Source organism: Mus pahari, chromosome 11, assembly GCF_900095145.1.
Source record: "Mus pahari chromosome 11, PAHARI_EIJ_v1.1, whole genome shotgun sequence".
NCBI lineage: Eukaryota > Metazoa > Chordata > Mammalia > Rodentia > Muridae > Mus > Mus pahari.
The window spans coordinates 20,994,174-21,012,430 of NC_034600.1; the positions used below are offsets into that span (position 1 = coordinate 20,994,174).

The following is an 18,257-nucleotide window of genomic DNA, read 5'->3' on the forward strand; positions in this document are numbered from 1 at the left end:
CCAGAGACTGCCCCACCCGGGGGTCCATCCCATAATCAGCCACCAAACGCAGACAGTATTGCATATGCCAGCCAGAACTTGCTGAAAGGACACTGATATAGCTATCTCTTGTGAGGCTATGCCAGTGCCTGGCAAATATAGAAGTGGATGCCCACAGTCATCTATAGGATAGAACTCAGAGACCCCAATGGAGGAGCTAGAGAAAGTACCCAAGGAATTGAAGGGGTCTGCACCCATATAGGTGGAACAACAATATGAACTAACCAGTACCCCCAGAGCTCGTGCCTCTAGCTGCATATATAGCAGAAGATGGCCTAGTCAGCCACCATTGGGAAGAGAGGCCCCTTGGTCTTGCAAACTGTATATGACCCATACAGGGCAACACCACAGCCAAGAAGTGGGAGTGAGGGGGTGGGGAGGAGGCTATAGGGGTCATTCGGGATAGCATTGGAAATGTAAATGAAGAAAATAACTAATAAAATAATTAAAAAGACATAAAAGAAGAAATAAACAGAGAAGAGAAATTTTATCAAATTTAATATTTAACACATAAAGGTCCTATTCTCATGTACACACACGTAGTGATATATTTCTAATCAATAATTTTTATTCCTTGTGCGTGCTGGTGAGATATGCTATTTAGGTTGAGGAACAAGATCAATGTCCACAGCAGTTATTAAAATTTTTGAAAAGTTTAACAATTATATAAATGTTTCTCTTTCTTTACATTTTAATGACTATTGAAATAATTTTGAAACCATACACACACACACACACACACACACACACACACACACATATATATATATATATATATATATATATATATATATATATATAAAACAAAAACAATCTAAGCAGGCTGTATTTATATATTTATGTATACATACAACTACACATAGTAGATAGATGTATACAAAAATAATTGGGCAAAAGGTTATCCATCTGGGAGTGAGGTTTGTCATGGAAGAAGTTGTAGGAAGGTAATGTGGGAAGGCATGGAGAGAGTAAAAGCAAGGAATTACATTTCCATTAAAATATACAAATTGTTTAAATAGGGAAAATGTAAAGAAAATATTTCTTCGATGAGAGAAAAATTCTCACATTTGAACGTGCATTTTGCATGACTGTGTGATCTTTTAAATTAAAATTTGATGTATAACTTAACTTGTTTAATGAGCCTCTTTTCTAAAAGTGGTTTTATATGGGATTTAGCCAAAACTTTCTCAGTGTTATATGAATTCAGGGGTTGCCTACTTCTACTGCCCCCATATATTACTATGCACTTATAATGCCCCTATATATCCCTAGAAAATAACTCCAGGTTAAATACCTGCTCAGACATGGTTCACAGGCCTGGATGTGGCTAACAAATTATAAACCAAGATGCTTTTCCCTTTGCGTTTCTCTCCCTTTTTTGAAAGTTATTTGTTTTTTGAATATAATTTTTAATACAATAATATTCTGATCAGGGGTTCCCTTCCTCTATCTCCTCCCTTTTACTCCATTCATTCAAATGTAGCTTTCATCCCCTCTTTAGTAACAAGCAAGCAAAGGAAAACAAATAAACAAAGTAAAACAACAACCACATGAAGACAAAGAAAATAAACACACACAAAGACACATACAAACACAAAAGAAACCAATAAAAACACAAGTTCTGAAACCATAATGCACTAGCAAAAAGCCAGTAAGATAAAAAAAAAATGCTTGAAAACAGTGCAACTAGACAACTTTCACTCCTTAGCAAGCTCTTTGCTGAAGAGTAAAAGTAGGTTCAGCCTCCCCCTGCTTCACCTATAGCCCCAGCTCCAAGAGATCACTGAGTGGAAGACCAGCAGTTCTGAGCTGGTGATATTTAACATAAGAAGCATCTGCCTTCTTATTCATGCATTCTCACTTAACAGTCAAGGTCCATCCCTAGTGAACTTGTGTGTGTGTGTGTGTATTTGCTTGTGTGCCTTGATAATACTAACTGCTACATTTTATTGTAAATTTTATTTTTAATGTGGTATTCTAAAAGTTTTAAGGTAAAAATTTTTTAGGGTAAAATTTTTGATCAATTTCATGGAAAATCTTTTTTCATACATGTTTTCAATTTGGTTTCTTATGACAGTGATAAGCCCATGTGACACATGAACCCATAGTGGGTCCAGCCCTCTCACCTGCAGCCTGCACAGGGGCTCCACTTTCTTCATCAGTGCTTCCATCATAAAGTCCATCCTCATCAGGTGTTTTGTCAGAACATGGAGTTTCCCTAGAAACAGAGAAAGGCAGAACAGGATATCATCGATCTATTCTTGCTAACAAGCTAATTTACCAGTAAGAAAATATAGAAAAACATTTCTAGAAAAAGAAACAACAAAAAGTTCTGCTCAGACAGACATAGAGTGAACTAGATGAGATCACTTAAAGACTAAATCCCTTAAAAGAGGCTTCTCCCCCCATGCTAACCTACCCACCCACTCCCCCTTCTTGGCCCTCCTGTTCCCCTGTACTGGGTTCGAAATGTAAATGAAGCAAATACCTAATAAAAATTAAAAAAAAAAAACAAAAAACAAACAAACAAAAAGAAATAAAGAGGCTTTATTTTAGTTAGTAAACTGAATTGTGGTTAATGTCCACTATTAATTACTGAATTAGTTTATCCCGTTTTATTAGTCTACTTAAACACTATTCCACCTAGTTATATCAGTGGGCCAGTGCTCAGCATTCTAATGATTTGAATACAGTTCTAAATTTCATTAAATTGCTCCCAAAATGAGGCACAGAGAGCTTATATCAATGTTTAGTACCACATGCAAGTAGCACTCTGTGCCAGATTTAGAAAAAGCTCAAATTAAATTTTACTTTCTTTATACTATGTTATGTAAAAACTTATACTTCATTTTAGAGCCACGGCAAAAGAATCTAATCTGTAGGAGTTAATGATTAAAAACACTTGAAATTACCCAAACCTATATTAGCCACTCATAACTTATAATTTTTCCCCCTTAGGAATCAAGTGTACACACACATTTAGAAAGGGGAAAACAACAACAACAACAACAACAACTTGACGATAGGATAAAATAACATATTTCATCAGACAACATAAATGCACCACAGGATTTAGCATTCACTAGCTGGATCTAAAGTTAGCATTGCTTAGATGTTAAGATTACAGATCTGCAACAACTTGTAGCCTTGGAGGAAGTGAAAGGTTTTGTTAACTTATAGTTTCTTACTTCATAATGTCTAAAAATTACATATATTAGTTAAATAAATAAATGTCTAAAAATTAAATAAGACGTATGCTATGACTACATGTTGTACGTTAAAGAAAACCATGGGATGACACTGAGGAATTGTGTAGAGAACATACTCATCCAAGTTAGAATGGCTAGAGAACTACAAAAAACAAAAACAAAAACAAAAACAAAAAAACCCATGCACTTAAAGTTGACACCTAATGTTGTAAGTCTGTAAAGACATTCTACTGAGATTTACACCTCTCCTATCCAACAGCAAAACGATGCTACCTTTTAGGTTTGGTACTCTCCTCCAGCTGCTGGACTTCATTTAACAATTTATGCAAGCATCGTATCTTTGTTTTCTTCTCATTCAGCACCAAGATAAACCTTTGATACAAATCAGCCTCCAAGGCTTCTTTGGCACTCACACATTTCTCAAATCTAAAAGTATAAAGAAGAAACAAATTGCAAATCATATAAATTTTATATCATTAGTATTATTTAATCTCATCCTCATGATTTCAAGAAACCTTTGAAGGTAAACATAAATAAGGTCATTTTATTTAAGTAGAATGTGGACAAATTAGAAAATACTATTTATTCATATTTGTAATTTATGTTCTAAAACAAATAATAATTGAAATAGAAAGAAATAAAGCTCTATAACCTAATTCTCAAATATAATAACTCATATGAAGTTTATTTATAAAAGGTCAAGAACCATTTATATTACATATTATATTGCATAGTGAACAAATGTACATTAATATTATTATTATAGCAGCCATGAGGATTTTATATCAAAACAATAGACTTAATTGTTGTCACTCTTCAGATTATGACTTGTCCACAATTTCTATTCATCAGCAATCTTTCACTCCTTTCCCAAGCCTTGTCCAGAATAGCTGGGGCAACACAGAGAAACCGTGTCTCAGAAAACCAATAAATAAATAAATAAATAAATAAATAAATAAATAAAGGTATAGAGTTGTTAGAATAAAGTATTTCTGAGAACTGAGTGGCAAACGGGAAAAAAAATCAAAAAAAAAAAAAAAAAAACCAAGAGAAGTTCACACAAAAATAATATCTCAAATAAAATAATAAGCAGACAGTCCAGACTAAATAAGAGGCACATGCGTGTGGGTATATGGTATGGGAACAATACAGTAATCATTATATTAACAGTGAGTTCTGGTGCAAGTTACACCACGTCAAGATTGAAAAATCTGAATAGCACAGAGTGGCTCAAGGTGGCTGAGAGGAGCTGGAGTAGAGGCTGAAAGCAGAGACAGAACAAGGCCCCAGGCCAGGAAGAGGATGGCCACAGCTGTCCCTTATGCTCTCTGAAGACAAAGTTTTCTGTAACTGTTTTTAAACAATCTAATGGGCGGCCATGGAGACACAAACACATCCCCTAAGGTTTTTAAAAATTAGACTGAATTCATCTGCAGATAATGTGATTCCACCTTGAAGATACAAAGACAAACAGAAAGAGCTTTTCAAGGCCCACTAATTCAGTTCAATAAAGACTGCCTCCTATTGTGGGTTTAATAACTGTAACTCAGAATAAAGCCAGAGAATTTCTAAACTGAGGTTTGACTGCAAACAAAAGACCTATTCAGTAACACAGAAGTTGAGACATTGTTTGAAATGAAGTAGGAAATCCAATAAATAAGTACATATAATAACCTCAGAATTCACATACAAATTTCTAATGATTTTCTTTTATGTGTTTAAAGTATAAAAAACCCAACAGTCTAATGAAAAAAGGGAATATAGAACACAATTATTGAGCAATAATTAAGCAGTAATAGCAAGACAATGCTAAGGCCTGTGCATTAAAATTCACAATTTCTATTCATCAGCAATCTTTCACTCCTTTCCCAAGCCTTGTTTATTCCTGTCATTCTAAGGTGGAAATATTTATATTCAGTTCTGATCACAACACTGATACATATTTCAATTTAAAATTATATGTACAATTCAAGATATATTCTATTACCATTTAATTTCATTTTAAAATGTAAAAATACATATATTTTGTAAACAATGGGTAATATTTTATTAGGATATGTAACTACTGAAAGAGAATTGAAGCCTTTTTAAGGAATAATAAGAATACAATTGCATTATTGAATTAGCTCACTTGGTTTTCTACTCAATGTTCAATACACTTCAGACCTTCCTACCATAGTTTCTGAAGAAATATTTATTGTTCTCTTTCAAATACCCTTTTCTTTTGATCTGGAGTATGGATACAGTACTGTAAGAAGAAATGATTGGATCATACATGAACACCATCACAATCGTCAGCTATGTTATAAATGGAGTGTGACAGGGACTCTAACAGGTCCATATTTCTGATGATTCTCTACTATTGAAGTGCACAGTTTCTGAATGCAGTACAAGTGTTCTATTTCCAATCTCCTGAAAGCCAAGTCTTAAGCAATACTGCTGCCACGGGGAAGCCAGTGTGCTGAATGCTCTGTTTACTCTCTTTGGTTCTGAGCTGGAAGAAGAGAATAGTGCAGATGTGCTGCTGTGACAAGGGCACAATGCACTGAGGAGATCATCAAAGTGTTCACTTTGTCTCCTCAAAAGGAGCAAAAGCAAATTGGAGAAATGGATAATTCACTAATCTCATATCATATACATAAACAACAGCCTAGAATTTCCCAAGAGGATTCCTTCTTTGAAAGATGTAGGTTCGGGACTGCAACCCTGTAGAAGGTAGAACAACAACAGGAACTAACCAGTACTCCCGGGGTTTGTGTTTCTAGCTGCATATGTAGCAGAAGATGACCTAATCGGCCATCAGTGGGAATAGAGGCTCCTTGGTCTTCCAAACTCTATATGACCTAGCACAAGGTAGGGCCTGGGCCGAGTAGTGGGAGTGGGTGGGTAGGGGAACAGAGGTGGGGGGAGGGGTATGGGAAACTTTCGGGATAGCGTTTGAAATGTAAATAAAGAAAATAATAATAATAAAAAAAAAAAGAAAGATGTAGGTTCACTCCAATAGCAACACATTGTTTGTTGACATAGAAGACATCTGTCCCAGTAGTGATATCAGAAAAAATTGCTGGAACAATCATAAAAGACAGGTGACAGGAAATGTCTTTTGCACTGTCAGGCTAAAGGCCCTTCTGGATAGTTGTGAGAGCAAATCAAGCACCTGTAAGCCTTAGAACTATGTACAGCTCAATCACGGTTTCCATGCACAGAACTACCTGCAGCTCACTCACAGTTTCCTTACACAGAACTGTGTGTGGTTCACTCATGGTTTAACTATGTGCAGCTCACTCATGGTTTCACAGCACAGGCTGCCTTCTCCAGGTTCATCTTCATTCCCGACTGCCTGCTACCCACGGGATGGAGCTGAATGCTGATAGACTATACTTCTTTCAGCCACTGGCAGACATTTTAAAGTAACTGCTTCAAGTATAGAGTACACTAACTGCACTCTTTTTGGGTGAGCGATTTATAGATCAAATTCATCTAAGGATATTTCAGGTTTTAAATATAAAATACTGTGGCTTATCACAACCATGGTTTGTCTGCTTTAATATGATTAATTTCATACATAAAATAGAAAAATGTAATCAGAGTATAGATATCATTCCAAACAATGCTTTGCAGCACACTTGATACTGATTCGTATGAAATAAAAAAAAAAAAAAAAAAAGTTTAGGAGAAGAATTAACTGATTTTTCTATATATATGCCTAAATATATAAACTGGCATTTGACTCTTTATGAATTTAGTATATATACATGATTATAAAAATAATTTAAAGCTAAAAAAGAAAATAACAAATATTCCCTTGATATTAAGTACGAAAGTCAACGAAAAAGTTAGTTGTCTAATTTTACGTACATTACCTAATTCATTTCATTACTTATTAAGGGCTTCTTTTAGCTACTCTCATCTTCATATACATATGGGAATAACCATCAAACTATTTAATATGTACTTCCCCAAGGAGTTCTAAATGTCCATACAGAACAGTCACAATAGTTGCCCAAAAAATTAACATGTACATTTAAATAGGAAGCATATTATTATGCCTTTAACTTAAAAGAAAGATTTTTTTTTAAATTTACTATATGGCACTATTTGTAACAGCATTATATATGCAGTACATAATTATTCCAAATACTATCCTACACATAAACATATATACTATGTTTGCCTCTGTGGGAATATAAGTGTTCATGATAAATTTCAAATACATTTTGTATAACAAAATAATGCAAATTATATATCAGATGGGAGTACATTATAATTTGCATGAAAAAGTAATAATTGAAAAGAAATATATCATTCTTATTCACCATTAAAAAAACACGAGGTAAATGCTAGAAAATGAAAGACTTTTCAACGTCTTGTTCAGGAGCCACAATTACTTCATCTTTTAAAATGAATGTAGCATGAATTTTCAGTCAGGGAAAATGTTGTTAGTAGAGCCAAAACACACATCATTCGAAGCAGTTACTATTCATGGATTCCAAACAAAAAGCCCACTGTGCTTATTTACAGTTCACATTTTTTTTTTGTTAATTATTACTCCTATAAATTAAACTAAAATAATTCTTTCCTTATAAATATCCCTATTCTTTGCAAGTGCTGGGGACTCTGCCGGGCCATGTGTATACTAAGCACACATTCACTCACCAGGCAACATAATCAGACTAATGTTTTTATTAATGTAATAGCGGGCTATGACATTCAACCCTCAATCATTTCTTACTTTCCTGTTTGTTGGCTCTACCAAATAAGAGAGCTAAAATGGTTAATGCCCTCCTGCAGTACAAAACAGCCACTAATAATAATGTGGTTGACTAAAATCATGTAAAGGAATAATTAGGAGGGATTTTATAAAATGCCTATTCTACATATGTTGTAACTTTATGTATCATTAGCTTACATTTCCAGGAATGAAAGAGCTCAGTGCTTTCTGATGTAAACTCACTGTGTACATACCGGCCTTGAACATCATTCCAGTCTCTCTGGAGCCTTTCATTTTCTTTCTGCAGGTGCTCATTTTTGGCTTGCTTTTCTGTAATGGTGTCCAGGCAGTAACAAATGAGTTCTCTTATGACTTCAGCTGAGTTTGAAACTTTGTCTAGGTTGAAGGAACCAAGTCTGAACTAAACAAAAATAAAAATTAAAATTAAAAAAAAAAGAAAAAGAAAGAAAGAAAGAAAGGAAAACATGTTCAGATTGAGAGTAGTGTTGAGATTTAATAATGCAGTTTTCAACATACTTTCTTCTGAGGGGAAAATGTATGAGACTGAAACTGTACTTACCATATACCCTACAGGGAACATAAAACTGGACCATCCCCTCACTTTCTATTGCATTTCTCATGTGAATCAACAAAGAGCCTAAAAATAAGGTCTCTCACTTCCTATTATTCTTTGGAATAATACACCATGTACTTACAAAAGCCTAAGTATAAGATACCACACTCAGAGAAAGGAAACTTGTTACAGATGGGAACTTTTAACTCATGTACTGCTAAGATGAATGGGTATATCTTACTGTAAAACCATTGGAATCATTCATATATAAACTACTGGTAAAGAAATATCCAATATTGGGAATAGTTAAAACTTAAATAGTTAAATTTACAATTGGTAATAGTTAAAAGAAAAGCAGTTATAAGAAACTGATAATCTGTGAAAACTGTATTTTTTTTATGCAAAGAGTATGATTTGTCAATACCAAATAACAACTTGAATACACTTGTAAGAGGTAATAATCTTAAAAGAATTTTAAGAGGGAACTTCAAAATGAAGTATTACAATGCATTTGTTAGTTATGGAACTCAAATAAGCATACACACTAGTTATCCATGTGTCTGTCTGTCTGTCTATCTATCTAAACAAAGTAATATCATCTCTACCACAAGTCACTTGTGTGGGATTTATTTTCAAATGTGCATCTAGATCACTGTTTTCTAGTATGTTATGTATTTTAAAAAGTATTTCCAAAATGTTTCACTTCTCAGATCAAAAACTTTTAGACAAAAACAATCACTTAATTTATAGAAAAGACAAATGAAACCCAGCTATCCTAAACCTATAACCTATGTGGAAACTGACTAGTAATTACAGTAACTTCCTTTAATGTAATATCACTTGGATATAAAACACCAAAGAGTAAATGGCTGTATATAAACGTGTTCAGCTGGAACATAAAGGTAGAAGATAGTTTAACATGATGGACACTATAACAAAAGGCTTAAAATATGAATCTTAGATGCTGAGAAATATTTATCCTCATTTAATATGTAAAAAAAGTGACTGTTGTAACAGTTACTTTTAACAGTCAACTTGGAACAATCAAAAAGCACTTGAAAAGTATCAAACCAGACTGAGGATATTCTGAGGAGATAATTATGGTTAAGTTAACTAAGGTGACAAAGTCATCCACTGTAGTGGTACCTGAGCAGGGACTCTTCAACAGTAAACACATGGATGAGGAGAGCCCAGCTCAGCATGGATGCAGGGTATTTTGTCACAGCAACAAAAAGTGAAAATAAAACAAATATTTATAGTCATTTAGATTACAAACACATTTTAGAGCATCAAGTATTACTTTTCTAACCACAAAATATGTGTTTTTGAGCTGAAACCAGTCATAATATTCACTTAATTCTTTATTTCATCTCAAATTTTATTGGCTCTTAAAATAAAAAGGTATAAGACAAACATAATTCCCTTTATTTCAATGAGTATATCCATTTGAAAGCAACTCACTGCTTTGAATAAATTAAGCAATTTAAGAAATATTTAACAAAAGCATAATTGGATAAAGTAGAAATTCTGTATATCTAAATTATTTAACACCATTGTACCTGATTTAATTATTTATTTTAAACTTTAATCAAAGATCAAGAGCATTTGACATTCTCACGTAAAGAAATATAAGTCCACATATTCAAGAATAAAAGATCAATTAAATGTTAACAGCATGAGGAGTATATAAAATAGACATAAGCAGCAGATGAAGGGAGTGAAATTCAAGGACGGGATATGGGGAGGGAACAGGTGGTTCAGAATCAAGTGTAGGGAAGGGCAGGAGAGATGGCTAGATGGCCATGAAAATGAATGGAAATTTTCAACTGAAAAGGGTGAGGAGGTGGGGGCATGTCCACAATGACACAGAGACCTGGGATGAAGGAGGCACCCAAGAATCAATGGGGGTGACCTTAGCTGTAACTTACAACATTGGAGATATATAACCTGAAGCTCATGTCTATTGTCAGGCAGGAACCCCAGTAGACCAGTAGGGACACCAACCCACCCACAAAACTTTCCACCCAAAATTTATGCTGTCTACAAGAAATTCAGGTGCAGGGAATGAAGCAAAGACCTAGGAAATGGCCAACCAATAACAGGCACAACTTCAGAGTCATCCCATGGGCTAGCACCAATCCCTGACACTATTAATGACACTGTTATGCTGACAGACAGGAGCATGTTGTCCTGAGAGGCTCCACCCAGCAGCTGACTCACACAGATACAGATACCCAGAGCCAAACAGTAGATGGAACATGGGGATTGTTATGGAATAGTAGCAGGAAGGTTGTGGGGCTCAAGGGGATTGGAACTGCTCAGGAAGACCAACAGAAACAACTAACCTGGACCCTTGTGGCTCTCAGAGACTGAACCACCAACCAAAGAACATACAGGGGATGGACCTAGGCCTCCCCACACATATGCAGCAGATACGCAGTTTAGGCTTCATGTGGGTCCCGAACAACTAGAACATGGGCTATCGCAAAAGCTGTTGCCTATATTTGAGATGTGATATTCTAGCTGGGCTGCCTTGTCTGGCCTCAGTGGGAGAGAAAGCATGGAGCTTCACAGTGAGATGATGTGCCAGGGTAAAGCAATATACAGGGGTCCCCTACCCACTCAAAGGAGAAAGGAAGTAGGAGAGGGATGGAGGAAGGATTAAGGGAGGGGGTGACAAGGAGGGGAAGAGTGAGCATGGTGTAAAGTGAAAAAGTGAAAGGATAAAATTAAATTTACTTCTATTATGAGAGGCGATCTTGTTGTCTTCATAAAAGTACACATTTACCACCTAAGATATTTAAAGCTAACTGGACTTGTGAACATAAAAAAACACCCTTCTAGTTATTAGCACACATCGCAACATACAGGCAAGTACATTGTACTGTGTTTTGTGTAGTGTATATATTAGGGTACTTTTTGTTCAACTATAAGGAATTGTACTGTGTTCTGTGAAATGTGAATGTGAAAATATAGGAGAGCAATGACCAACTGTCTTCCCATAACCAAAATAAAGCAATTCAAAAGCAGAGCAAAAAAATGTATTAAAACTAAAAAGAGTGTATAAATGAATTAAATCAAACATGCATCCTTGAAGCTTCTTGGAGTGTAAACACACAGAAGGTTTAAAGGAGCTCTGTAAAATATTTACTTTTAAGGTGATGTAATCACGGAAAACCTAAGTCCCTTCACTTTGAAGCAGAGGACACTGTCAAATGAGCACATATCCACGAAGATGGCTGGCTTCCCCTTCACATTACAGCTGTCGGTGTGTTGAAAATGATGTACACTTTTAGGGAAAAAAAGGGGTTTTAGCACATGAAACTTTCAAAATGCAATGCACAGAAAACATGCCCATACTTTAATCTTGAATAAAGAAATCTATAATATACTAATATAGAGATAAAACAAAATCCAAGTTCAGCCCTATATATACAGCTCACCTTAAAAGAAAAAGTAGAAGAAAACTACTTATAAATTACTTTTTTGTTAAAATATTGTGCAAATATTAAGAAATATTTTAAAAATTAGATCATATATGAATATAGTATATTTTGACAATATTTATCCCTTATTTGTAAGTAATCTGAGATCTACCTCTAACACCTATCTCAGCATCATGTTCTCTTCCATCAAATGAAAAAATGTGTTTTTAATTAATTATAATATTAATAATAATCTAGTGGTATTCTTCCATCAGAGTAAGCAGTTTCTTGCTGTGGATTGCCTTTACTAATTTCTGTTGCTTTAAAATGTATGAATATAACTATTATCCCCAATAAGATACAAAAAAAGACAAGTATGTGAGTGTGAAATCCAAGGATAGGATTTCCTGTTAGTGTTCATATGATCATTGTATGGTTTCTCAAAGGGAAGGACTGAGTTACACCTGTGCACAGTGCTCATTAGCAGAGCAAGAGTTCTTTTTCACTGTCTGCTGCTGGGCACACCATTACAGATTCAGCCAAAAGTACAGGGATGAGATGTCATAAAAAGTCTCCTCCTCTGGAGCCTGAGAGGATAATATTAGCATGGTTTGCCTCTACTTCAAATTCGTCTTCACAGTGACCATAAGCACAAGAAAACTGAAGACATAATACCATTTAAAAAGAAGTCACCTCATAGAACGAATTGGATAGAGTACCTTCTGTTTCTGTTTTGTGGAATAGCTTGAGAAGTATTTGAATTAGGTCTTCTTTGAAGGTCTGATAGAACTGTGCATTAAACCCATCTGGTCCTGGGCTTTTTTTTAGTTGGGAGACTATTAATGACTGTTTCTATTTCTTTGGGGGATTTGGGACTATTTAGATCATTATTCTGATCCTGATTTAACTTTGGTACCTGGTATCTGTCTAGTAAATTGTCCATTGCATTCAGGTTTTCCAGTTTTGTTGAGTATAACCTTTTGTAGTAGGATCTGATGGTGTTTTGGATTTCCTCAGGATCTGTTGTTATCTCTCCCTTTTCATTTCTGATTTTGTTATTTAGGAAAATGTCCCTGTGCCCTCCAGTTAGTGCCCTCTTGTTGATTTTCTCAAAGAACCAACTCCTGGTTTGGTTGATTCTTTGTATAGTTCCTTTTGTTTTTATTTGGTTGATTTCAGCCCTAAGTTTGATCATTTCCTGTTGTCTACTCCTCTTGGGTGAATTTGCTTCCTTTTGTTCTAGAGCTTTTAGGTGTGCTGTCAAGCTGCTCATGTATGCGCTCTCCAGTTTCTTTTGGGAGGCACTCAGAGCTATGAGATTTCCTCTTAGGACTGCTTTCATGGTGTCCTGTAAGTTTGGATATTTTGTGGCATCATTTTCATTAAACTCTAAAAAGTCTTTAATTTATTTCTTTATTTTTTATTTCTTCCTTGACCAAGTTATCATTGAGTAGAGTGTTGTTCACCTTCCATGTGTAAATGGGCTTTCTATTATTTACGTTGTTATTGAAGATCAGCCTTAGTCCATGGTGATCTGATAGGATGCATAGGATAATTTCAATATTTTTGTATCTGTTGAGGCCTGCTTTGTGACTGATTATATGGTCAATTTTGGAGAAGGTACCATGAGGTGCTGAGAAAAGGTATATCCTTTTGTCTTAGGATAATGGATATCTGTAAAATCCATTTGTTTCATGACTTCTGTTTGTTTCATTGTGTCCCTGTTTAGTTTCTGTTTTCAGAATCTGTCCATTGATGAGAGTGGGGTGTTGAAGTCTCCCACTATTATTTAGTGGGGTGCAATGTGGATGCCCTTGCATTTGGAACATAGATATTCAGAATTGAGAGTTTATCTTGGTAGATTTTACCTTTGATGAGTATGAAGTGTCCTTCCTTGTCTTTTTGATACCTCTAGGTTTAAAATTGATTTTATTCAATATTAAAATAGCTACTCCAGCTTGTTTCTTGGGATCAATTGCTTGGGAAATTGTTTTCTAGCTTTTTACTCTGAGGTAGTGTCTGTCTTTGTCCCTGAGGTGGGTTTACTGTTTGTAGCAAAATGTTGGGTCCTGTTTACGTAGCCAGTCTGTTAGTCTATGGTTTTTTTATTGGGGAATTGAGTTCATGAATATTAAGAGATATAAAGGAAAAGGAATTATTTCTTCCTGTTACTTTCCTGGGCATATACCCAGAAGATGCTCCAACATGTAATAAGGAAACATGCTCCACTATGTTCATAGCAGCCTTATTTATAATTCCAGAACCTAGAAAGAACCCAGATGTCCCTCAACAGAACATATGGTACATTTACACAATGGAGTACTATGCAGCTATTAAAAATAATGAATTTATGAAATTTTTAGACAAATGGATGGATCTGCAGGACATCATCCTAAGTGAGATAACTGAATCACAAAAGAACACAAAAGTTATACACTCACTGATAAGAATACCCAGAACCTCAGAATACCCAAGATACAATTTGCAAAACACATGAAACTCAAGAAGAAGGAAGAACAAAGTCTGGCCACTTCAATCCTTCTTAGAAGGGGGAACAAAATACCCATGGAAGGAGTAACAGAGACAAAGTATTGCCACACCTGGGGATCCATCCTATGAGCAACCACCAAACCCAGACAATATTGCAGATGGCAACAAGACCTTGGTGACAAGAGACTGATATAGTTATCTCCTAAGAGGCTCTGCCAGTGCCTGAATAATACAGAAGTCGATGCTCATAGTCATCCATTAGACAGAGCACAGGGTCCCCAATGGAGGAGCTACAGAAAGTGCCCACGGAGCTGAAGGGGTTTGTAGCCGCAAAGGAGGAACAACAATATGAACTAACCAGTAACCCCAGAGCTCCCTGGGACTAAATCACCACTCAAAGAAAATAAATGGAGAGACTCATGGCTCTACCTGCATTTGTAGCAGAGGATGGCCTAGTTGGTCTTCAATTGAAGGAGATGCCCTTGGTCCTGTGAAAGCTACATGCCCCAGAATAGGGGAATGCCAGGGCCAGGAAGCAGGAGTGGGTGGGTTGGGGAGCAGGGGGAAGTGAGAAGGGATAGGAGATTTTCAGAGGGGAAACTAGGAAAGGGGATAACATTTGAAATGTAAATAAAGAAAATATCTAAGGAAAAAAAAAGAAAAAAAAAAGAAAACAAATAAGAAAAAAAGATGTCACCTCTCCCTTGCCCACTACAGCAGACTAGGGTGAGAGCTTGCCTCACCCTACATCCCTGCCACCACCTATACTGTGCCTCCCTGGCAATGTGTAGGACCTGCTCTCCCAAAGGCTGCAGCTGGTGAGGGGCACGGTAGGTGGGACAGTTGGCTGAGGTCATGTAAGCAGAAGAGCTATGCCTGCCCCTCTCCAGCCACAGCACAGAGCAGGCCCTGCACCTTTTCTGGGCAGCACAACAGCGCTAGTCTTGGTAGCAAAGGTTCAGGTGAGCTTGCCTGGAGGGCCTGAGAACAGGAGACCCTGTCAGCTGTGGCACTTGGTGAGCTAACCTGAGGTAGAGCTAGAGAGCCAGTCTCAGTGGTATAGGTACAGGAGAACTAGTGAGATTATCAACTCAGCTTCCTCCTGAGGAAGGCTTAAGGGCTTTGAGTTGGACCCTCCCAATATCTACCCCATCTATGATTTGCTGGTGTGTATGGGCTAGAAGGTCCTGCTGATCCAAAGCTGCAGGATCTCCATGACACAGGGTAATAAGAGGATATGGGAGAGGAGTTCCTGGAGGATTCAGTAGAGATAGTCTAAGGGAAGTCACAAGCCTGGAAACAGACCAATGACCCATTACAGTGAACATCTGCATATAAAGATCTGTGTACAAATGGGTGTTCTGTGGGACACACTGTGCCATACTACAGCTTCCAGGACAAGACTGGTTTCTTATTTTATTTAGTTTTGTGGGTAAGGATTGCAAGGGAAGAGGGTAAATATGAAGGGACAAGAAATGAGTTGGATTAGGGTGCATGATGTAAAATTCACAAAGAATGAATAAAATGTTAAAAGAGGAGAGGAACACACAGAAGTCCACACAAAGCTATGCTATATTGTTAAATTGATTTTTTTTTTTTACTTTGTTTAGTCCAAGCTGGCAAATGCTGGGATAAAATTACATTTTTAAAGGCTATGGTGAATGTCTTTAATTCCAACACTCAGTGAGTAACAGCAGAAGGATCTCTGTAAGCTCAAGGCAGGCCTGATCTATCTATCTATCTATCTATCTATCTATCTATCTATCTATCTATCTATCTATCTATCTATCTATCATCTTTGTAACTTTTACAAGGCCCTAAAGAACATCGCTATAACAACCACACTTATACTCCATCAAAAAGCCAACTGATACCCAGGATTAGCTGGATGACCAAAATACATTCCATGTTTTCTGCATGCTTTAGATTTTGATTTCTTCTTTAGACTAAGAAAGAACATAAAGTATGGCAGGTAGGGAGATGGAAAATATGAGGAAAGTATGGGCAGGAGAAAGAATACAACCAAAATATAGTTTATGAAAAATTCAAAGAATGCATTAAATTTTTATTGTTTCCCTACTGAGTTTTGATGAGCATATCCCCAACATTTTTTATTTTATGTCAGTAAAAAATAAAAATAAAAATAAGGTACAGTAACTACCAAAAGAACAAAATGAAATAAATCCTGCTAATTCTACATATAGATGGTCATATCGCCTCAGCTTGGTTCTAAACCTAAGACACATACTGTTCATCTCTGCCATTGTCGTTAATAAAGTGGGTATTTTAAAGTACTAAGTATGGATTGCTTTGGACTTCATTAATTTTGAAATACTTCTTAATAGTGAGTACTTTGCTATATGATGTACAAAATACAGTCACACACTCAATGCCCATGGGGTTTTGGTTCCAGGACTGCTCTCAGCTACCAAGCAGCATATATCAGATGCCATATATAAAGGATATGTTTGTGTATAACACATGTTCCTCTATATATTTAACATCATCCCCAATTATTACAATACTCAACAAAATATAAAAGGAATGTAAGAAGGTAGTATGCCATATTAATTAGAGAAAATAAATTCAATAAAGGTTTAATTAAGATGAAAAATTTTCAATACTTTTCAGCTCTGGTTTGGTGGCATCCATATAGGTGAAACCCATCCACTGGAGTCTAACCTCCAGTAACATGTTGATTGGATTAATACAAGATCAGGCCTTTAGGCAGGTGCACGATAGAGTACACAAAAAAGGATGTTTCTAGAGACAATTAACTGAGGAAGGAGGGCTCTCTCTGATGAATAAACAAAGGAAGATATTCAAAAAACAAGAAAGGAAGCATACCCACATGTAAATCAGTTACCTTTCATGCCACAGTGACCACATACCCAAAAAAACCCACCTTATGCTAGGAAGGTTTTATTTTTCTTCATGTAAATAGATGTCTAAAATATTGACTTCTTCCATTCTGAACCATTACTTTTTTATATGTTAGTCACGTTTAATGAAAGATACAAATTCCCAAAACAAACATTTGTAAGGAGCAATGATTTACTTTGGTTCACAATTTCAAAGTTCTATTTGAGGCTATGGTTATTTGGTTCCCATTGCTTCTTGATCTGTGACTCCACACCTTCCTGGTCTCATCATGGTGGAGAGCATGGGCAGAGCACTGCTGCTCACCTCAGAATGGACACGAGCAGACAGCATGAGACAAGATATATCTTCCAGGGTATGCTTGCCAGTTCCCTACTTCCTCCTCTCGGGTACCTCCTACTCTCTGCCAATGACACCACTGTACCATAAACACATAAAGTCACTAATAATAGATTAAACCAGAGCCCACAGAACGGATTACTTTCCAAAAGAATTATAGCTAACAAGCAAGCCATCCTGTGGCCTATATTTCCTAATCAAACTATAAATATATAATCATCAGTATAGGCTCATACCTATAATGCCAGTACACAGAAGGCTGAGGACAGGAAAATGATGAATTTCTATGAGTTTATGGACATCTGGGGCTACAGAGTAAATTCACGGCTACGTGGACTAAAAATAAGAATGTTTCAAGCAAACAATTATTTTTATTTCCTTAGTTAACTTTGCTATTGTTTATTTCTGAATCATACTGTCCTACAAATAAAGCACACTTTAAGAATGTAAGAATAAACATGCGTGTAATTGTCTCTTCATTCTTATTATGAATGCAATGTCAAAACAACTTTATGCTATATGGCAAATGTAAAATTCTCTACTTTAGAAAGCCTATTTGTAGCCGGGCATGGTGGCGCATGCCTTTAATC

General features: G+C 36.0%; 1 protein-coding gene across 1 annotated transcript in view; it reads right to left on the reverse strand.

Moving 5' to 3' along the window:
* The window catches only part of Xrcc4 (X-ray repair cross complementing 4), a 201,735-nt gene that overhangs the window by 108,222 nt on the left and 75,256 nt on the right, over positions 1 to 18,257 (reverse strand). Inside the window, exons 4-6 of the mRNA XM_021208634.2 lie at positions 8,214 to 8,380; positions 3,522 to 3,674; positions 2,166 to 2,257 (exon numbers count right to left, since the gene is read on the reverse strand). Of these exons, the coding sequence (XP_021064293.1) occupies positions 2,166 to 2,257; positions 3,522 to 3,674; positions 8,214 to 8,380 (412 nt within the window). The remainder of the gene's footprint in view (positions 1 to 2,165; positions 2,258 to 3,521; positions 3,675 to 8,213; positions 8,381 to 18,257) is intronic.